We start from the raw sequence: 23780 nt of genomic DNA on the forward strand, positions 1-23780 counted from the left end.
TTTGAAGCGCGTTTGTTCGTACATATGTGATTCTGACATGCCTACCGAGTGTTTCTGTATACGACTAATGTGACATGGGAATCAAACAAGGAGGAAACACACCTCAAGCTGTCTTTTGTATAATGTGTATTAACAGTAAGACAGCGGCTGTAAGGTTGCATCGAGTAATCGCGCGGACGGTTTTTTCGGCGTCTGACGGCGTCGATCGGTTGTTATCGATTCCGCTTCATCGGAACTTTGAAGGTCGATAGAAACGGGCGGGATCGCTTAAGGCTTCGACGTACGGCTCGAGGTTAAAAGCCATTGATTAGATCGAGACACGATTCAAAATAAATTAGCGTGTGCACAGTGGGGGAAAACGCAATTTGTTTCATCCTTTCCTATTTTGAATTATACATCTGAATGAAAGTGTAATACTTTAATTGTCTACTGAAGTTAGTTTTGTCGGTTGTGTTTGTTGCGCAATAATGATCTGTGTTAAACAAAAAAATTGCGTTTTCGACAGTTGTATTATGTAGAGGAGCATAAGAGGGATAATATGTGGCATACAGTTTAAAAAGCCGGATTCGATCGTAATATTTTACTCATATTTAGCGCGACCAAGTCCAAGTTTTTGAACCACAAAGGCCATATCAGTTTTTTTAGCAATCCGATAAAGTACCACTTATTCACTGGCATGTATAGTGTGTGGTCCCTGTGTGTCGCTCAAGCGTACATACAGCGACAAGATTTCTATGAAGCATGTCACGTGTTCACCGACTGTGCGAATGGAGTCCTTGTACGCAAAACCTATATAGCTTGTAGGAACTGTCAAGGTAGAATTGCGCGCAAACTTACTGGTTCTCTAGTCCCATAATAATCGTCGCGGCTTGCGAAACCTGAGCACAATTTTGGAACGTCGCATTGCTTAATCAATATCGCCACGCTTCACATGTTATTGATCTAGAGCAGGGGTTTAAACGTTTTGGCTAAGGGGCCGGATCGGAAATCTGTCGTAGTCTTGAGGGCCGGAAAATATATAAGACATGAATGAGGTACTAAACCTAGGTCAGCATTTGTATACAGAAATTTAAACGAGACAAAATCAAAATAAATAATTATGTACGATACACGTACTTTATTTTTAAATGCAATATGTTGGTATATATGACATTGCAAAATAAATTTACCCAGAAAACTATTGAGAATGGTGGATCTGATGATGTCAAAATGCAACAGCTATGATACAGGACGCCAAGTACGATAGACATAAGAACGCAAAGAAATTTCACAGAATTACACTGACGTGAAACGCGGGACTACAAACAGTAATGGTGATGATGACAGTCTACTATAAATAAACATGTGCTTTAGAGAACCCACTTTTCGGATGCAGTGTTCTCTATTTATTTTTGATGTCATATTTCTTTTTGTTATTCTTTTTCATGTTACCTACGCTTCTGCCGCGCGTCGCGGTGCCGCTTTTTTCACGCGCGCCGATCGGTAGCAGCGGGCCTCGGGCTAGGCTTCACTGGAAACACCGCGGCCACCCGTAGGCCTGCCACAACGTCTCAGAGGGCCGGTGTTTAGAGACCCCTGATCTACAACACGTACGTACTATGGACGGTGCGCAACAATTGGTTTTTCAACGTATCGCGCTGGGATTTACTACAGAAGCACCCGAAAATGGTGCATTCATTACTTGAGAGTATGCAATACATGAAACCTCCGGAGTCCTAAGAAAGAAAATAAAAACTTGTTTTGTCTATATATATATATATATATATATAAGGTGATTATTGAATTTATTGCATTAAAGTTAGGGAAAGGGAAAGGGAAAGAGAGCTGGCGAAAAATTGGGCCAGGAGCGGGGATTGAACCCGCAACCTTCGCCTGACCGGGGCGACGCCTTAACCGATTAGACCATCCTGGCCACTGGTTTCGGCGGACTCAATTTCTGACCAGCTCTCTGTGTACTGTTTAGTTTCGAATTCGCTTAACTGGGTAGACGACAACCGTTGCTGATTTAAGGCCCGCGCTATTTCCGACATGCGGCAGTGACGTGGCACGTCATCTCAGCTTGCAAATGTCGGGAAGGGCCCGTCTTCCAGGATATCTAGGGAACCACTCCTCCCCATAGGGACAGGCTGCACCGTATATATAATGGGATTGAGTGAAGATTGACAAGTGCAGCCGTAGTAATATTGAGAACGAAGAGGGGAGAAGGTGATTATTGAATTTATTGCATTAAAGTTAGGGAAAGGGAAAGGGAAAGAGAGCTGGCGAAAAATAGCGCGGGCCTTAAATCAGCAACGGTTGTCGTCTACCCAGTTAAGCGAATTCGAAACTAAACAGTACACAGAGAGCTGGTCAGAAATTGAGTCCGCCGAAACCAGTGGCCAGGATGGTCTAATCGGTTAAGGCGTCGCCCCGGTCAGGCGAAGGTTGCGGGTTCAATCCCCGCTCCTGGCCCAATTTTTCGCCAGCTCTCTTTCCCTTTCCCTTTCCCTAACTTTAATGCAATAAAATTCAATAATCACCTTCTCCCCTCTTCGTTCTCAATATTACTACGGCTGCACTTGTCAATCGTCACTCAATCCCATATATATATATATATATATATATATATATATCGCTAAACTTTCTTTTTTCTAAAAATCATTTATTATTTGCTCTGAGATATTCTAGCGTTTAATATGACAGACAAATCGGTGAAATGGAAAGAAAATACTTTTGGCGTACCTATTATTGACTTCATTTGGCCCAAAATAAGCGCCATATTGAATTTTTTAAATAATTTAAGTTTACATATTCTCGATATTTTGACAATATCACGCGAACACCGACCAGCCGGTGGATCAGTTCGGGGTGTGAAAGACCATGTCCGAGAGACTACGCGCGTGTGGCAGAAGGCACACGCCTAGCCTCGTTGACTCGCTGATTCACGCCGCGATAAGGCGCCGATCTACCCGCCGGTCGGAGTTCTCGCGATATTGATAAAAAAATATGGAGTCTGTACAAGCAAAGTAGGAATATATAGTTTTTGATTTTACGCCATTTACACACATGAGCCAATCTTTCCTCAATTTTAGTGCAAACTTCCACTACTTTCGGGCATCTCCGTAGTAAATCTTAGCGCCATGCGCTAAGAGGTCGATTTATGCGGACCGTCCAAATTGGGATCGAAGCGTTGGTGTACACGCTGTAGATGCTATAACTGTAAAACCAGCCGGCAAACTTTGCTTCTGCACGTAGTTAACTCAAATTTTTGTTTAATAACTATTTTAAATTTGTATTTTACCTCGCGAAATTTCAAGGAGTATTTCAGTTTTAGTAAAAAATGAGAACAGCCTAATTATATATATATTAATAACGGGTACCGACGCGGACGACGTGCACGAATGGCGTGGTCCCTAACGTTTGCACCATTTGTTGTTTTAGTTCCCGAGTTTCATCACCGGGAAGGATTAGCTCAGAGGAGCGTTAAGGCCCGTTCACACCCTTGCGACCTCTTAAACCTGGGTTCCTTAAAACTTCTTAAACCAGAGAACACACTTGTGCCATCTATTGGGAAGCGGTGTAAACTCGGCGGTCCGGCGTATTTTTTTTTTTTATTTCTCGCGCATTATCCTTTCTTTCTTGGCTCGAAAAACTTTTGTCAATGTTATAAACGAGCCTTTCTATGGGTATTACGCACATTTGACCTCGGAAATCCCGCAAAACCTTCGCTCTTGTGAAATGCAGTTCCAGGGTCATCGCATAGATGGCGCCACAATGCCAGTGTGTTCCCTGATTCTAAAAGCATTTAAGAAGTTTTAAGAGATCTCGTCTCTCTCAGTCGTACTCGGTCGCAAGAGTGTGAACGGGCCTTTAGAGTCCGCGATAAACTTTTTCCATCTAATCCATCGCCATGGGAACGGCTTGTCTCAGGAGACCTTTTGCAAAGCATGCAGCGCCATCTTCGGCGCCGAAAGGGACGCTGGGAACTGGCTGTATAGAACCGGCTATACGGCGCGCACGTTGGTCTGCTCCTTGCACACTGCGGTTGTCTACCCGCCCAATGCGCACACGTGCTTTTGTTTCCTACGAATCATCACCGCGCATTTTGCCTTCCGTTTGACGTGCCACTCCAAAGACGCATTTTGGAACATTTGCTCACCGTATAGCAAACGACGGAGGCGACCTTAGAGGCAATCGCGGAAGATACGCGATGGAACGGGCGAGGGCAGACAGGAAAACTGTGAACAACACGGTGGAAGAAGAGAGGGGTCTGAATGGCGCCACCTCGCCACGGAGCGAGTGTGTCGAAGATTCGCCCCCATTTCGGACAAACGCCGTGAGATGGCGCAGCATGACAGGAGCTCGAGGAACCGTCCCGATTCACCCACACGTTTTCAAAGCCGCAACCCTACGGTGCCCCTCCGGGAGACGAGGGAAGCCCAATTGAAATCGATCCTTTGTAAAAGTGCGCGCCATCTTTGAAGTAGCTGCCGCGCAAATTGTTCCAGTCCGCCATTGTATTGAGCACGTATACTGAGCATATGTTGGACAGGAGCGCTGAGTCAGGATTCGGCGAAGACTCGGAACCGATCACACTCTTCGGGCCCAAGAATGGATCTTAATGGTTATACCCTTTGTAACGGGCGGTAGCTTGCGCCACCTAGCACAAGTCTTTCGTAAGAAATGGTTACTGCCACTGTTGCCTGACGGGCTTTTGAAAAGAAGTCTACTCATTAGGTGCTTTGCGCGTGGCCTTGTGGTATTTTCGCGAAGAGTCGCTCGCTACATGCGGAAACGCCGGTTTCTCCGACATAATGTACGCCTATTTAAAAAAAGAACGCACGTAAGGTGGCGTCACGATCGTTTTGTAGGTAACGCATTCGCCCCGATAGCCTCTCTGCAAACCGTCGCGCCAGCCGTCACTCCCCCTATTTCAGTTCTCTCTAACGAAACGTGGCAACCCATTCAAGCGCCGTGCCAAATGCGACTCTGAATACCAACACGATGCGAATCGAAGCAGCTCGTCCGAGACGCTCCGAGCGGTAGACAAGAACAGTGCGTGAACATGTCAGAAGAAATAACCCGGACCGGCCGCTGCAACGTGACTAAAATCATGCCCGGTAGGCTAATGAGAAACATTTTGTTTACGCGGGTCACGTTGTGCGTGTGCCGTCCGAGCACCGGCTCCGGTCTCTTTCCTTTCACACAGCGGGCTCCGGCTTGTGGAATGTCACACTTAGTGTAGCGACTTGTATATGGTGCAGGGATCCTTCCCCCCCCCCTCCACCCCCCCAATAAACGGGGTTTTATCAGCGTAAAAAATAAACTATCTACAACGTTAAACGCCCATTTTTAGCCCAGATGTAGCGCTAGCTGTCCAGACCAGGTGCCGAAATTTCAGAGCCTAACCATTATCTCAATGAAAAGTTACGTAATTTTCTGAAAAAAATTTAATGGGGAAATGACGTCCGACGGAACTCTCGTATACATGGGCTGAATGGGCGCCAGTTAGCAAAACGGGCCAAAGACAGGCCCCATTTTCCCCTTAAAATGTTCAAAATGTCACTTATAATTTTTGAACGAGATAACACTTTGTTTTGAAACTGCTAGACGGCGATGCATAGTTTATTTTTGCGGTAAAAAACAAACAAACAAAAACATCATTGTAAACATGAGACGGCCAGAGAAGGGAACACAACAGAAGGTAGAAAAAGATGAGGCAACGTCTGTTGCCTACTCTTTTTCTACCTTCTGTTGTGTATATATATATGTATAACATAAACGAAATAACATAAAGGTTGCATCACATTCTTCGGTTCGGTTTCAACATAGAGCGCGGTATTCTGGAATACTCCAAAAAGTATTCCAGAATACCAGTACTGAGATACGTGCGTTTTAAGGTCAAATCGGTGACACTGAAATACGTTTGCCTTTTATGTAACGGTATATCACACAGATACTTCTTCTAAAATGGCAACAAAAGAAAAAGTATACCGGGATACAAATACAGATACATACGAAAATAAATATTGTTTTCTTGAACCGTGGTAGGTGCTGGGAGGAGCGAGCAGTTCGTGGCGAATGGAAAATGGTGGTGCTCGCATTTTTGTGACTGTTTGCGATATATCGGGCTTTCGTTTCAGGCTTTTTCCCTGTTGAGGGGTACTAAGTGGGTTGTTCATACTATAAAGTTTGGGACCCCACGCGCCAAAAAGCTACGTGGTTCGCAGTTTATGGTTATAACCCGACAGTCAATTTTCGACAACAAATGTAACGAGATACCTAAGCCTGGCAGAGCATCGCGATACGAGCGGTACATTGTAAATGTATGTCCTTAATGAGTTAAAGTTCCATTTTTCAAATGTATCTCGATACAGAGATAGATACCCGAAAGTGTCTCTAAGATACTATCCTGCCCAGCCCTGTTGTGTAGCTTTCCACTGAAGGTTTTTGCATTATTCGCGAGATCAAATGCACCGCCCTATCCACGCGATATGGTCGTTGATAACGTCGTTAAATATTTCTCGAGCCTGTGGCGAAAGAATAATGCGCAAAAAAAAAAAGTTAGGAACTACACGCAACTCGCAAATGTTCAAAGACTTTCCGATAGATGACCTCGATGTGTTCTCTCGCCGTAGAAAATCACAGATGGATTGTGACGCACTCGCTTGAGACCAAACTCAAATGTGTGAACAAGCCCGCGTGTGAAAAAAGTTACAGGAAAGCAGGCCAATGTGAAAGCGTACACAGCCCATAGCAGGTAATGCACAAATACACGAAGCCCATTAAAGCGTACTCAATCGCGATTAATAACAATTATGGAGCTTTACCAAGCAACGCAACGCTAATCGAACCCATGACCGCGTGTTCCGCAAGACGACGTCTTTGCTTTGTGGTACTCGACCGTGAACTCAAGCAGCTGGACTGAGTATAACTCGAAGGAGACTGCGGTAGTTTGACTGTCGGCACACGCGGAAAGCTTTCGAAGGTGTCATGTAGTGACAAGGTATATTTGTTGTTATCGCTGTCAGCGCCTATCACCAACGCAAGCCGCGTTCGCTTATCATAACATGCGCAGTGTATATAAACGCTCATACGGAAATAAACTGTTGTTCTGTTCCCACCGCGCTGTCTGAAGGATCTATTACATTGGCGACGAGGCGAATCGACGGACGGGCGAGTCTCGGTCGAGTAAGGCAAGATGTCGGTCGGCAGGATCGGCGAATATCGTCTCGGCACGAATGCGTCCTGGGATGAATACGTCGAACGGCTAGAGATGTTCTGCGCTGCAAACAAGATAACCACGGACGAGCAAAAACGAGCGGTTCTGCTGAGTTGTTGCGGCGAGGACACTTACGGGCTGATCGTGACCTTGGTCAAGCCAGCAAGACCGACGGCGGCGAGCTACGACGACATCAAGGGGGCGGTGCGGAAGCACATGCATCCAAGGCCTTCGGAGCTGTACGCAAGATTCTTATTCTACCGAAGAAACCAAGCTCAGGGTGAGGCGGCGTCGGAGTATGTTACGGCACTCCGTAAGCTGGCTGAAGACTGCGGTTTCGGTGACAAACTGCTTCCACTGGACGTCATGATGAGGGACCGGTTCGTATGCGGCATCAAGAATGAAGCGGTTCAACAGCGGCTGCTCGCAGAACGCGACCTGACGTTCGAGGTGGCGTACGACATGACGCTGACGGCGGAGGCAACGGAGAAGCAGCAGCGCGATATACGCAAGCAAGCTCAAGACGGAACCAAAGAAAGCGAGGGTCTGGTTCAAGCGACACGCATGAAACTGGACACCAAGGCGGACGACGTCAGCTGCTTCCGCTGCAACGGTAAGCACGCTCCGCATGTATGCCGTTTTAGAAAGGCTGCTTGTTTCAAATGCAAAAAGGTTGGACACGTGGCAAAAGCTTGTCGTTCAAAAGACGAGAATCAGACGCCGCGGAAGCCAACTGGCCTGCGCAAGCGGGAGGAAAAAAACAAGGGCGTCTATGAAATGAGCGCATTGTTTTCTGTATGCGAAGTGCGTGAACAGGCTGAAAAGTTCATGGTAGAAGTGCACATTCAAGGAGAGAAAGTTCCGATGGAAGTCGATTCAGGAGCATCTTGCTCGATTGTGAGTGAAGAGACGTTTCGGTTGATCGAGAAGAATCGAGGCCAGATACCGCTGCAAGAAGCCGGCACAAAGCTTGTAACCTGGTCGAATGAATCATTGTACGTGGTGGGTCGGGCAAACGTGGAAGTGAAATTCAAAGGCTGTAGAGCAGAGCTACCTTTGTTAGTAATAAAGAAGCGTGGTAACAGTTTACTCGGACGTAGCTGGTTTGAGTCGCTGGGCATCCGTTTGAGTGGAATTCAGCAGATCAAGGTGGAGGACGTGACATTGCGTTTTGCTGAGGTTTTCGGCAGTGACCTGCCTGGATTCAACGGACCGCCAGTTCACATAGAGCTTCAAGAGGACGCCCGCCCGGTGTTTCTCAAGAGTCGTCCTGTCCCGCTGGCCCTCAAGGACGACGTGGCCAAGGAAGTGGATCGCCTGGTGCAACAAGGCGTCTGGGAGCCGGTTGAGTACTCAAACTGGGCGACACCGCTGGTAGTGGTGAGGAAAAAAAACGGAACCTTGCGTTTATGTGGGGATTACCGTAGTACCGTAAACAAGGCTATTAAAAGCAGCGGGTATCCTTTGCCCACGACCGCGGAGATGCTAGCGACCTTGGGGTCGAGTAAAATTTTTACCAAGCTCGACTTAACTCAGGCGTATCAACAGCTCAGCCTAGATGATGAATCAGCAGAAATGCTGACCGTCAACACGATTAAAGGGCTATGCAAGGTCCGGCGGCTGCCGTTTGGAATCTCGGTGGCTCCGTGGGTGTTTCAGCGAGTCATCGACACGTTATTGGCAGGGATTCCGGGGGTGAAGGCTTATCTTGATGATATCTTGATATCGGGAAGCAACGCAGACGAACATTCGGAAAGGCTTGCAGCCGTGCTGGCGCGTCTGCACAGAGCGCAGCTAAGAGTAAACAAAGAAAAGTGTGAATTCAGTCAAGCAAGCATTGAATTCCTGGGACATAGAATCGATGCCGCAGGTATCCACCCGAGCCAGGCCAAGACGGACGCCATTCAGCAAGCGCCACCGCCGACAAGCAGGAAGCAGCTTCAAGCTTTCTTGGGGTTGTTAAATTTCTACGCCAGTTTCCTCAAGGGGAAGACAGAAGTGGCGGAACCCCTTCATCGGCTTTTGGACCACGAGCAAGAATGGAAATGGACAGGTGAGCACCAGCGGGCGTTTGAAAAGCTGAAAAAGTTGCTTAGCTCGGATGCAGTACTTGTTCCCTATGACCCCAAGCGGCCGTTGGTTTTGTGCTGCGACGCGTCGCCTGTCGGGGTAGGGGCCGTGCTGGCGCATAGGGCTGATGACGGGAAAGAGCAACCTATAGCATACGCCTCACGAACTCTCGGTGCTAGTGAACGCAACTATGCCCAGATTGACAAAGAAGGTTTAGCAGTCGTCTTTGGAGTGAAAAGATTTCACCAGTACCTGGCCGGAAGAGACTTTACCGTAGTGACGGATCATAAGCCGCTGTTGGGGTTGTTCAACACAGAGAAGCGGGTGCCAGAAGTGCTGTCGCCCAGGATGCTTCGCTGGATTTTGTTGTTAGGGGCGTATAATTATCGCATTCAGTACAGGCGGGGCGAAGACAACGCCAACGCTGATGCGCTTAGTCGTCTGCCAATCGTGGGAGACGAAGACGAGCCACAGCCACCGGGGGACGTGCTCCTGCTTGAAGCTGTCGAGTATGCTCCACTCCAGGCGGCAGACATCGCAAGGATGACCAAGGAAGACTGCATCTTATCCAAGGTCAAGGATTGGATCCTCAGTGGCTGGCCGTCGAGGCAACCGGACAATACGTTCGCGCCTTACGAGGTAAGGAAGTCCGAGTTGTCGTTGCATCGTGATTGCATACTGTGGGGAAACCGTGTGGTCATCCCGCAAGTGGCAAGAGAGAGGGTACTTCAGTTGCTGCATGCAAACCACCCGGGAATGAGTGCCATGAAAGCTTCAGCAAGAGGGCTTATGTGGTGGCCAAAGATGGACAGCCAGATTGAAGAATTTGTGCGGTACTGTCAGCCGTGTCAAAGTAACCGCCAAAGCGACCCCAAGGCTCCAGTGCATTTCTGGGTCAAGCCAGATCAACCATGGAGTCGTTTACACATAGACTTCGCGGGGCCAGTCAAGGGAGAAGTGTTTCTAATTGTAGTGGATGCGTACAGCAACTGGGCAGAGGTAGAAATCATGCCATCAATGAAATCTTCAGCTGTCGTCACCAGCTTAAGGAAAATGTTTGCGACTCACGGGGTGCCAGACGTAATCGTCTCTGATAATGGCACAGCGTTCATTGGTGCTGAATTGCAAACGTTCTTGAAATTGAACGGGGTTCGTACAGTGTTCGCAGCACCTTATCATCCCGCCAGTAATGGCAGGGCCGAACGGATGGTAAGAGAAGTCAAGGAAGCTTTGAAGAAACAACAGGAAGGCACAACTCAGTGCAAGATTGCGCGGTTCTTGTTTAAGCAACACACCATGCAGCATTCTGTCACGGGAAAGTCACCGGCAGAATTGATGATGGGGCGGAGGTTGAGGACAGCCTTGGACAGACTTCACCCAGATCGTCAGCGTGAACCTGAGGTTCAGGCGTCGCCAACAAAGTGTTTTGCTGTGGGTGACGCAGTCTACGCAAAGAGTTTCAATCCAGGACCCCGGTGGAAAGCAGCTACCGTGGTGGAAGTGCGAGGCCCGGTGTCGTACACGGTCCAACTGGACAACGGGGAGCGCCATCACAGACACCGGAACCAGCTGAGACGAGCCTGGACGGCGCCTCAAGGGGATGCCAGCACAAGGGTGGACTATCACTTCAGGCTCCCACCTACAGCGGGAACGTCGCAGCGGCCGGAGGCGAGCACGGAGTCAGCAACGCAAGCTCCGGCTCCACCACGAAGATCAACACGCAATCGACATCCTGTTGTACGCTATGGCCTTAATGATTAAGCAAGCGTTCTTTATTGTTTTGTGCATCTAATCGTAGGAGAAAGGAGTGTCATGTAGTGACAAGGTATATTTGTTGTTATCGCTGTCAGCGCCTATCACCAACGCAAGCCGCGTTCGCTTATCATAACATGCGCAGTGTATATAAACGCTCATACGGAACTAAACTGTTGTTCTGTTCCCACCGCGCTGTCTGAAGGATCTAAGCCGGCTGCGTAATCTCACACGTTATCTCACGATATGACGGGTTATAAATATAAACTTGAACTTGTTTCGATAATTATTATAAACCCGGGCCGTATACGCGAGTGTGTCGTGCGTGCCACGCATCTGAAACCACCTAAAGCATTTCGTAGCCAGGGATAACTAATGAAGAAGGATCGCAGCAATAAAGGGCTAATGACGCAGCCCATTATTACTCATATCATTCTCTAGATAACATAAACAGTGTAATAAATGATGAACTAATCCTTGTCTGAAAATGGTGTAATTATAACAAGTGGACCCTCAATAAAAACAAGAAAAGATATGTCATATTGCACTCAAACAAAAAGCGTATCAATTATGATAACTCTCAAATTTAATTTGGTAATTCTGCAATTTTACATTGGTAGTTTTGTAATAGAACAGGCAACAACATTTAAATACTTAGGTGTCATTTTCTGTTGTCATTTATATTTGGGACATCATATTGCCTTTACTTGTCAAAAAATATCATACGCGTTATAGTTTACCAAAAGACTCGGCATTATGTTAACTCTCACATGATAAAAGTGATATATTTCTCTATATCTAATAGTCATATAACATAGCGTAAAGAAGCTTCAGGAACGACCTACGAAACATATATCACGCCCATAACTATTTTACAAAAAACGGCCGTTCGAATTATAACCAACTCATATTATACACAAGAATTACGCAGTTTATTTCATCAGCTTTGTATATTAACAGTTCGGGATATTATAAAACACAAAATTGCTAGAGTTTCATAAGATTGTAATTACAAACGGTCCAACAACAATACTTCTTAAAGGTTTTCGTCAAACTAGGGCAAATTTAGTTGGGCTTTTTAATCTTCCACAATGCCACAACGTGTACGGGGAAAGACAAATCTAATTCACTGGTACAAACATCTAGAGCTAGTTCTCAGTAGATCTTCAAAACTCGCATAACATTAATAAAGCACCACTATCTTCTCTTTTCTCCCTGAATCATTTTCATGTCATGGCCACTACTTTCGTTAACTGATTAATATAGCTCGAAATAAATCATGTCTATATTCTGTTAAGTTGCTTTTCAGTTTGTCTTTTAATTCACATGTTAAACGCTCTGCATCCTAGATAATAGTTTCGTGAATGAACCCACACTAGCCAATTGGCTATGCGTCAATCTGTCTTTTCAATTATTTGTATGTGCTTTCTAAAAAAAAAAAACTGAAAACAAAAATAACGTACATGTTGGTGTAGCTGAAACGGTGGCATCACCCCTTCAGGCGTTAAATTCGCCTTCAGCAATGTCGCCAAAGGCCTGTCATTGTCATGGATATAAATATAACCAACCAAACACATAAACATGATGCATGCATAACACATTCTTTGCGCTACAATATTATAAAAAATAAAGGAATAATTTTTTTTGTTTTGGTTTTCACAGTGCAGTCAGTGATTGTCGTCGATCAGTTCGAATGCATCGATGAAAGTGCGTCGGTTCAAGCGCACCGATTTTGGGGGCGCCGTTTGGACTCGACCTGCTGGGGTTAGTGGAATGCAAACAAAGACCCACGGCGCCACTTTAAAGTCAGCTCTATTTCCATGTGCTCGCAAGCTTCATTCGCCGCCCTTTTCTAATCGAAAATAACTGCAAATCGCGTATAACGTTGGAATAAAACAACGATAAGTCCTGAAACTTCGGCACCGGGTTCCGATCCAAGATGCTACGTTACGATCAGAGACTGAGCGGTAGGCGATTCGTAATTTATTTTTCACAATTAAAAAAATAAAGTGAGGTTATTTTTTATTTTTTTATTTAAGTACTATGTACACTGAAAGGCTGACATAAACTAGGCTCCAAACGTTTAACACCGGTATGGAAAACGTTCACAAACATCGCCAGAGGTCGCCCCAGTCTTGGACGTTAGTCACGGTACAGGTAAGAAATGTTGGAAGCTCGGAAGCGGGTACGTTTCGAAATACCGATAAGTTGGGAGCCTTTTTGACCTTTGACAATGTTGCGAAACCCGACGAACCCTCGAATTGCGGTAAGGTTATACTCAGGAGTCAGGTCACACCTAAGCTGACAGTACGGTGGAGACTATAGGGTCTCGGTGGACCGGTCCTACGTCTACATATCTCCTTACTACGGGATCACGCCCTCCCACTCTCACGCACTAGAAAAAAAAAAAAAAAAAAAAAAAAAAAAAGCGATGTCAAGGGATTAAAGGGAGGCGGTCCATTGGTCAGGCCAGCCCGTAACTTCCACCGCGCTGTCAATTTGTGGGTGAACTGAGTATAGGTTAGGTTCAGACATGTACACGTTACCCAAAACAAGTAACGAAGTAACGTTACTCGTTACTTGGCCATAAAAGTAACTAAGCACGTTACTCGTTCAGTTCTTTTTTTAAAGTAACTAAATGCGTTACCGTTACCAAAAATAACCAGGTAGAAGTAACTCTTTACTAGAAACGCGTTACGTGCTTCTCTAGTTAAGTTAGGCTGAGTTGGGTTAGGTCAGATTAGGTTAGGTTAGGTTAGGATAGGTCAGGTTAAGTGGTCAGGTCAGGTTAGGTTAGGCTGAGTTGGTAAAGGTTAGGTTAGGCTAGGCTATAGGCTTAATATGTTAGGTTAGGTTGGTTTCTTGATTAATTCGAGAGTTAGGAAGCGAAGTTCTAAACCTCAGAAGGGTGGTGAGCTCGGTCAGTTGGTATGACGACATGTTGAACATGGCAGCTCACAAAGGGCGGGGACAGAGACACACAAGCGCTTGTGTGTCTTGCGTTTTACTTTCCTTTGTTCTCGTCCTTTGAGCGCTCTTACGTTCTATTTCCAAACGGTTTCGAGTTTCGGAAAATATTTCGTTGCGCAGTGCGCGTATATAGAGTAATAGGTGTGATACTAATGGTCGTTGGTCTATAGTATACATCGGGGACTGACCCGGGTCCCTCGAGTTCGCGCCCTGGTTGCGCCATGAACTCTGACGCGATTACGTGTTCGTTCGCCGAAACAGCACCCTAGCTGTGTGCACCATTTATGAAGCGAGCCAGATTTACTCCCCCAAAAAAATCACACATAAAAAAAAAGAAAATCTTCGCATCAGCAGGTTTATGGGAGCGCTGACCCCCGCCATAACGACACGATTTGTCATCGGCGCTTTCGAAACACGAGTGGAACGCCGCGTTCTATGGCCTCAATTGGATTCGACAGCGTCGTTTGTTTTGATGCGCTTTTGGCGAGCAAGTATTGTAATGCATTTTTTTTTTCAGCCAATTACTGCACCCTCGTATATTGAAATGAGGCACGGAGACTCAGCATCCAGAACTGCGCTGGTCACGCAATGTAGGTGGGTACTCCCAGATAGAATCGTTATCGTGGTGCTTACAGTCCTGGCTCGAAGTTTATAAAATGTACACAGGGCAGTTCGCTGCGTTTTTGTTCCATAATCCTGTCGCTTTCAGGCAATCGCGCAACAGCTCCGAAATCAATAATGCAACGGTGGATACTGCGTAAGCGACAAGTTGCGGCCGCCGGAGTGGGGAGTAAAAACCGTTCCTTGGCGTCGTACCCTTACAAAATGATCAATGAGTTTCTACTCAGATTGGAAGCTCGGGCGTGTTGGTAAGGCATAATGATTTTAAAAAAAACGTACAGCGCAACAGACGGGATGGAAGAAAGGAGACAAACAGTTCTAATGTAAGAGTTCGTACAATATATTTTATAAGAATACATTAGAAGCTCGATAGAAACTCATTGATCATTTTTGTAAGGGTGGAAGCGAAAGAATGTAGATGAATTAGAATGATAAACACAATTCAGTAATCAAAATACTCGTTCTACGAACGTCTCACCAACACAAATCTGCTCTTAAAGACTGTAATCACCAATTATACAGTATGTTCGTGTTTTCTCTTATTCCTAACGCCTCGGAAACTCTTTCGTATCGCGATCGTTTCATATACGGGAACCCCGCGCACACCTACAGTTTGCTCGTGTTGGAGTTTGTCACACCATAGCAAGGTCACGGGAGGGTGTGTCAGCAACTTCTCGTATAAGCTCATGTATTAATTTGAGGGAGATTAGTTTGACACGTTACTCAAAAAATTCATCGATTACAATTACAATTATTCTTGGTTAAAAGGTATTCAATTAGATTATACTTGACCACTCGAGAAAAAAAGTAATTAAACGCTACTTCAAAAAAAAAAAAAAAAAAGAAAAAAGTAGCTGTTTTTTTTCCGATCGCTTCAGATTTTCGAAACGACAGATATTTCTGCCGGTTTTAAAACGGGTCTTTCGTGCACATCCGATGCAGTACGATGTGCCCTCTGGTACGCACAGCGCATGTGCGAGCCTTATGCTGTAGCGCATGCGCAGTGCGTACCGGAGGGCTCATCGTACCGCGTCGGATGTGCAGAAACGGATACCTAAAACTTTCTAATTATTAAAGTAGAATTACCGATCTGGAAACTACTTATCTTCTTAATCGAGAAATTTTGTTAAACCCTCTTTCTGCCGTAAACTTGTTTCGAGGATTCCTGGGAAAGAGACTTGCACAAACAAAGGGTTCCATCAGAAAGGGGAGAATAAAAAAGAAAGGGTTAAGCGTAATCTTAATACTTACCAAATGTAATCAGATCACTCTCATAAAAACTACTTCGTAAAAGTAATCAAATGATTGAAAAATTACTGCGAAAGGTAATGGAATACAAGTTATTTGATTGCATGTAATGAGTAACGTGCAAGTCTGGTTAGACGTCCTTACTCGCACAAAAAATGACCAATGCCACTGAGCCGCAAAGAAATTGAGGAAAGGGGGAATTAGTGCTTTCACTCCTTTATTGCATTTATTTATTTAGTATTTGACTTGAGAGGACTACACAGAGACCAAGAGCAACATCGAAATAGTAAAACAAACAAGGCAATAACAGATGAAGTCATACCGCACAAAAATACCGTCTAACTAAACTGACACCGCACTCTTACTGTAGGCAACGTGAGAATGGGAATGAAATACTCGACCGCTTTCTAGTTAATCAAGATTAAGACAATTATCGTATGGGAATGTATTGTGCAAGTTCGTATAATGTTTTGACGGAATCTCTAGTGGATTATGGCGGTTTTTCTTCTTTTTTTTTCTTTGTGCAACATTTATGCTAATATGTGGCTCTTATGTTTCGTCTTCTTCTTTCGGAACCAGACATTTTTTTCTTCATGAATAAAAGCGCTGAAAACAACCAGGACCAATGCGAAGACATGTAGCACAAGGCATACTCGCCACTGTTTGTTTCTTTACATTTTTTTTTTATTTTAAAATAACACACATAATATACGCCAACTCAATTCTGCTACGTCACACCGCGGTGGTGGCGCTCCAGGCGTATTTCCGGTCTGGAGCTGTGGCGGAAGTCGCCATGCGACAAGGGCATTCTTACGGTGCTTTTGAAGAAATCAGGCTTAAACCTGTCTTCTCGTCGAAAATTCGCGACTGGGGCTGCACCAAAAGTGCCGGAAAAGGTGTCAAGATAGTTTTCCCGTGATTTCTGCCTGCACGGTTCGTCCGAGAACGTGGATAGGTTCCCTGAAAAGGCAAAACCCGACGCCGTCAGACCACGTTTCCTTGAGCGGGAAGTACTTTGAGTTGGATTTGCGAATATTTGTCAACTCAGATTTATTGCTTTTGTTCCAACATGAACGCTAGAAAACCGTCAAGTTTTAAGGACCACCCGCGGACCACGCTAGTGCGTTTTCGCGTTCAATTAGCCGTCTGATAGTTCAAACTTTCGTCTGCTCGTTCAATCGACAACGGCCCATAGACCACACGTTGACGCGGTAATCGCGATAAGAAGTGAGTGCGGACCTCAGAATTATTAAAAATATGATAATTGTATGAAATAAGTAGGCTCGGTGTAAAGAGCAGATACATAGCGATGTTTACCATTGTTACCGCTGGCCATCACCCACTTGTTATGTCTGACTCACATGGTCGGATTCCGCTCGCGATTTTCAGTATCGACGTAAAACATCGCTCCTACCGTCCACACGTTTTTTTGCAGCCCTAGCGACGTCGCGACAGAAAAAAACAAGCACAATTTCATCATTTGCATATGGCTTTAGCGTTTATTTTTTGGCGTCCACGCGGAAGAAATCGCCGCATGTCATATTATTCAAGCGAAGTTTTCGGCTGTAACGAGTCTTGTTAATTTCGCGGAGGCTACTAAGATAGTAAGACATAGCGAGGAAGACGTAAAATCAACAAGTCCAACGCAAAAAAAAAAAAAAAAAAAAAAACAGTACGGGGACTCACATCGACGCCGACAACATCGCATTCCAATGGGTTATAGGAGAAGATGGTGGCGCCCCTAGCGGACGCCACCATCGCCGCGCATGCGCGGCGCCGGTGGCGTCCGCTAGGGGCGCTCCAGTTTGTTTGTAGACAGTGCGGAGTGAATATAGAATTCACATTTAAATATTCTAAGGTTAAATCGTAAAACAAAATGGCTAGGTGGCGTAAGCTACCGCCCGATCCAACGGGCTCAGCCGGATTCATCGATCCATCCATCCAGACGTGAGTTGATGTATGCGAAGAGCAAGTCGTCCGCTTCTTGCGCAGGGTCTGCGCTGACGTCAGAACGATGCCGAGTCCTGATTGGCTTTGACTGGAAGAATAGCGGGTAGACCTCAATGCTAGATGCCTCGAGGTCTACCCACCATTTTTGTTTTTCAATCAGTCAATAAGAAGTGGGTTTTCTGACATTGTCTAAACACCTGTGCAAGAAGCAGACGAATTTACGCTACGCAGAGACCCAATCGACCTGTCTAGTAATCACCACGTCAACATTTATATAATCGATCTTTAATGATAGAAATAACATAGAAGATGCAGGCGAGCTGATGAATGTTCACATCTCGAAAACCCGGGATTCAGGGACAAAACACACACACGCACACACATACACTCGTGTGTGTGTGCTATGCATCTGTTTGTTGTTGTAAACTTTCTTGTTCTTAAGTCTCGGGTTTTCAAAACGTTAAAACTAGATGCTATCTTTAGCTACTAACCAACTGGCGCATTTCACCACCTTGATGACCATCTCCATCAATTGCGATAAACCTAGGTTACGATGGCATCTCACAGCTTTGTCGGAAATCTATTGTTCGCCTTGTAACCATGGTAACAGCGAACGAACACCTCGCAATCTGTCAAACGCGCACCGAACGAACGGAGAGCGTTCCTCTGGATTAGCATACACTTCAGACGATCAGGAGACTGTTTTTCTTGCTCTCCGACGACGGTAGCTTCTTTTATGCTGTTTACGGCGATTGTAATATTTAATTCCGGATTAGCATAAATGCATGTGTGGAGAGATTAAAAAAAAAGTTTTTCGTTGAACGGAAGGGCGGTTTCTGATTAACTTTTTATAACTCGATACGAACAAGTTTAAGCTTGCAATTTTTGTTTCTTCGCCGATCGCTCAAAAGCTGTTTAATAATACATCCGTGGTACTTTAACGACCCGGAATACATCTTGGTATTTTCTTTTATTTTTCGGGAAATAAGCAAAGTGATCTTTGTGCTTTATTGAGTTGCTGTTTATTTCTTTCCACAATTTTTCAAGGGACTGTGTCTTGAGAGCCTAATGCATTTTGAATGCTCAGAGATATCCTTTTTCCTCCCACGAAATAAAAAAAAAGTAAAGCAATCTTTTGTGTTTAAAATATATCTGTTGTTTAGTTTTGCCTAAGTATATTGTTTAAGGAAGAACCAAAATAATATTAACAAAAAGTAAGTTCCGTTGCATAATTTTTTTTTTTTTTTTTGTGGCAAGTTATTGCAAACTGTTTTTGAATTACATGTTTTTTGTTTCGAACAAAATTCACAAACTCGCTTAGTTTTTTTTTGTACATTTCATATTTTTGTTATTGAAACAAAGCTTGATTAGTTTTAGTCAAGTATTCTTAGAGATATGGGCTTGAATAAGATTAACATAGGTAAAATCTCAGTTGTGTGTCGAAAACCGTTCAAAGCTTTATAGGCACTTAGTTTTACCGACATTTATCACAAAGGTTCATAATTATTATATTGACTGAATTAGGCTAATGTCACTTAGCTCGATTACACACAAAAAAAATCAAACAGCAAAAACTAACGATACTAAAGTCGGTTATCAACAAACTAAGCCAAAATCTCTCCCTACTGTTTTTGTTTCAACACAACGCTTTGTTGGCGTTTCATTTCAGGTATTACATTTTTTTGAATATAGCGTCTTGTTTGTACAGGTAAGTAGAATGCTGCACTAGAAATGAACAAAATGAGCTTTAAATAAGTTTAAAATTTTTTTTTGTATACATTACTGAGAATCTGCAGATGAGAGTGGCTTTCGCCTCTTTATAGTATTCTTGTCAACTTGGCGATACCACCCACATATGTCAACGTTATCGTTCGTTTTGATAACAGAATGAAGGGCGACCCGTATTGACTGGCATGGTTGGATGAACGGTTGTGAATGTACTCTTTCAAATTATGGTAGCGAGCGCCGTCTCGCCTAAAATGTCCCAATAGTTACATGACTCTACAGTGATGCCGGTCAGCTAGACTCAGAATCTTCGAAAAAGTTCCAAGGCTCCATGTTACAAACGGAATGCACACTCAACTCCTGAGGTAATCAGGAACCTCGGTGCATGAAATCTCATATGATGTTGCCGTGCAGCAGCAAGAATTCAACACCAAACACTCGTTGTAATTTTATTTTTCTACCATTGGGCCATGTAGTGAGAAACAGGCAAATACATGAATATAGCAGACCGTCAATCGGTGGTCGAGTGTGTTAACAAACGCCACCACAGCCCTGAGCTTGTATACCGCAAGGTCGCGCTGCAGAACCCAGTGATCCCGGGCTCGATTTCCAACTCATGCCCGTTTCTGTCTGGATGAGCATCGTATCGGCATGCGGTCGTGTGTCACTATTGTCTGACGCGCTTTACAGACCCCAGGCTAGCATTGGTGCTTACATAGCCTCCTATATACTGACAAAGCCTGGCAGATCGCCACGAGAAGCGGTCGCCGAAATGGAGAAAGTGGAGCGGCAGACAACGGATGAGAGGAGAGCCACGTGACTGGCGCCCCACTGCGGCTAGACGCCGAAACACATCTCTCTCGAGCGAACAAGTGTGTTTCGGGTCCTTGGTGCTGCAAAAGCAGTGCGCTGCCGTCCAGGTTCCCCGAGAAATGGCTCTTTGATGCTCTGTGCTACCAATTCCTCGTGCTTCAAATCTGCGACCCGGCACCCTATGGCTGAGTCGACGAACTGCCAGGCGTTGTGACTGGCTAAATGTCTCATCTGCAAGCGAAAACAACAGACGCCCTTCTGGGGCTCACTAACTTCCGCCTGTCTAAACATGAACACAACACAACACAACATAGAGCATGCCCCAAGCTGCTTGAGAGACCCAAAGCCTTTGGGGCCCCTATTCTTAAACACCAGAAATAATTTATATTGTCAATGTACCGACAGGCTCTTCAAGCTGATACGCTAAAGCCAGATTTGATAGGTTTTTGAGTAGATGATCAGTAAACATGATAGCCACTTGCTCCGCTGCTAGGAGTACTGCTTAGTATGACGTCACAAGGAAGAAAGAGATTGGCAGTCGACAGGGCTAATCAATCGTTAAACAGCGCATCTCTCACACCAAGAACGGCCGTCTTGGCGCTTCCATCTATTTTTTACTGGAATTTAGAACGCGTTCTAGCATGTGCAGTGCCTCTCTTCTGCGCTATCTCAGACGCTGCGCGTGCGTTCATTGCCCAATGAGTCAGCGTTATCTCTTGCCTGGGTGATGAGCGTTTGAAAGGTGTATATAAGAACCTTCTTTCCCTCATCGCTGTCGGCTCCAAAATCTCAATGAGACCTGAGCTAATCGGGCTCCAGGAATGTGCCGAGCGTCAACGGGATTGTCAACTAAGCGATCCAAATCAGGCCGCCAGAACGCGTGACGTCACGACATTCAAAGCGCACTTTTGGCTCCACTCTCCTCCGGCTCAGCAAGAGCCACTGAGTAGACTACGCTTCAGAGCTATGACACCTCAGCCATCTTGGTGCTTAGAATCACAGTTGCCAGTCATCTTAGCCTTTATTTTGAATCAGAGTAATCGCTTTTCTGTCCACCAGGGTCCCTCTGCTACAGGGCGGGACCAAGCAGAACCCAAGGACCGGGAACACGTCGTCTGTGCGACTGGCGTTGTCTCAGTCCCTTGGTCCCGCTTGATCCCGTTTGATCCCGCCGCGTAGCATTTAGGGCCCCAGAAATGTTAAAACAGTCCGCGTCAGATCAAAGCGGTATCACCTGCATGCCTGCTTCCTGACAGTCTATATGTGAGGCTCAGGACGTCAAATGTTCGAATCGTAACCATCCCCAACTGTTCCCAGCTCTGCAGTAAGCACAAAAATGGCGTTGCCCATAAGAAAACCGGGGACTGGAGTGCAGGCGACGGTACTCTAAGCTATTTAGTGGCTTTGGGCACAGCGAGTCAGGAGCTCGAAATGTGTTGTCAAAAATAAAGACTATCTTTTCGCGTGTTTGTTAATGCCCATGTGCTTTATTGTTAGCCCCTCTCCCTTGGTTTCTTTGCGGTGACCTGACATGGCGCCAATGGGTTACGGACGTCGAGGAAAAGCAATCATTGGGGGAGTGGTTCTCGAGTGACAGCGACCCGATCTGTCAGTTAAGCAAACGACTACCACCCGTCAACGACAGGCTGGGGGTGGAAAGGTGCGAATGGAAGGACAGCAAGTGAAAAGGGATGACAGACGGTGAGCGAAACGACGCCGTTCCACTCAGAGAAAGAGGAAGAACGTCCGAGAAAAGAAGGGCTTGAATGCGTCTCTCACAGCGAGCACTTTGTGGGGTTGAGCGATGCCGTCTAGGCGTCGTGTTTTATTTATGACCGGTGCAGTCCGTTTTTCTTTGTCAATCTCTCGGTGCTGAAGACGTAACGAGTAACTATTTTCTCCTCTCGTTCTTTTATCCAAAGGAGTTTTTTTCTCTCTTTATTTTGGTAATATTTAGAAAACGTTTAGATTCGTTCAGACCACAGGTCAGGTATTTCGTCGTTTATGTTTGTTGTCTTTTGAAGTTGACGTACTTTTCAAACAATGTTTTTGTTCCTATGAATTTTTTGCTCGCCGGCGTATGGATGCGTGGTCAGCATTTGAGACTGTTGAGCAAATTGTGAAAAGACTTCCGAAACCACTTTTCGAAACCTTAATCATACGCGTGAAGATATTAAACCACGAATAAAAGTATCAGAAACGTTCTTATTAGTGAGAATGTATGCTTAAGAAGAAGTTACAATCCTATAATTCCCTCCAAAATCTTGATCTAGTCAGGCCGCCAGATGCTGACCTATACATCCCAATTCATTTCTCATCAATATTGATTCGTACGTTTTAATAGTTTTAGCTTTAAAACGTACAAGACAAGCAGCATTTTAGAACTCTTACTTATGGACACATAGAGTCTCAATAAGCCGAGTCGAGTAACAAAACAAAAACAAATTAGGACTATATCATCATAATTTTTTTTAGTTGAAAAAAGTTTTTTTTTTTTTTTTATCACAAAAGTTCACATTTCTCTTTCATAACTGTTTCACGGATGTAATGCACCACGCGGCCGACCACACCTTCTGTAATATTACAGTCCACTAATAAAAGTAAGCAAGAAAAGAGAGGTTATAACTGCTACTATCCTAATAACTGACAAGTTTATAAACGTAAGATGTGGCTTATTTTGTTCACGCTTCTTGCTTGGTGATTGGTCCTTTGCCGCTAGTACCGGGGGATGTCCGAATCTTATTGGCTGTAAAGCGATAGTGATATGCACGGGATTGGCCCCGCGTTTCTTAATTCTTGCGCTGTCAGTAAGTATTCGCGGCGGGAAGTTTGCCATGGGGAATTTTTTCACAACCTAGCGTGAGGATACTTCAACCCTACTACTGGTCCAAGCACAGGTAGCCAAGCATCTAAACACTATGAAAGTCAAAACATAACCGCGTGGGTAGCACGTGTGCTATCCATAGCAAGAGAAACAGAAGTGCCCCTAGGCAGCCTCTCACCGCGAATAAGGAGTATTCACTGGGCGCCATATTTGTGGTGCTGTCTAGAGCGCATGCTCAGAACGAGCCCCCATTAATAGGCTGCTAAGACCGGCCATTTTGACGGTGTGGAATGCGCGTTGCAAAAGAACCCTGGAAGCTAGCCATCAGCACGCGCTCAGCAGTCGCGCACACAGCTATGGCCGCCAGTGAATACTCCCTATAGAAATTTTTCACAGGCGGCCATAGCTGTGAGCGCGACTGCTGAGCGCGTGCTGATGGCTAGCTTCCAGGGTTCTTTTGCAACGCGCATTTCACACCGTCAAAATGGCCGGTCTTAGCAGCCTATTAATATGAGGTCGTTCTGAGCCTGTGCTCTATACAGCACCCACTAATATGGCACCCAGTAAACACGCACTATAGAAAAGAAAATAAAAAGAAGGGTTCCG

At 45.2% G+C, this 23780-nt stretch overlaps 1 protein-coding gene and 2 non-coding genes across 3 annotated transcripts in view; 2 read left to right on the plus strand and 1 right to left on the minus strand.

Annotated features, from left to right (window-relative positions):
* Positions 1–1838: 1838 nt before the first annotated feature.
* Trnat-ggu lies at positions 1839–1912 on the minus strand. The gene has a single exon. It is a non-coding gene; the product is annotated as a tRNA-Thr (tRNA).
* Positions 1913–2377: 465 nt separating this feature from the next.
* Trnat-ggu lies at positions 2378–2451 on the plus strand. Its single transcript has one exon. It is a non-coding gene; the product is annotated as a tRNA-Thr (tRNA).
* Positions 2452–7180: 4729 nt separating this feature from the next.
* LOC8042242 overlaps positions 7181–23780 on the plus strand; it is a 174629-nt gene continuing 158029 nt past the window's right edge. Inside the window, exon 1 of the mRNA XM_042289646.1 lies at positions 7181–8203. Coding sequence (XP_042145580.1) covers positions 7181–8203 — 1023 coding nt within the window. The remainder of the gene's footprint in view (positions 8204–23780) is intronic.

This window comes from Ixodes scapularis, unplaced genomic scaffold (assembly GCF_016920785.2).
Source record: "Ixodes scapularis isolate PalLabHiFi unplaced genomic scaffold, ASM1692078v2 PGA_scaffold13__105_contigs__length_92229423, whole genome shotgun sequence".
NCBI classification, from domain to species: domain Eukaryota; kingdom Metazoa; phylum Arthropoda; class Arachnida; order Ixodida; family Ixodidae; genus Ixodes; species Ixodes scapularis.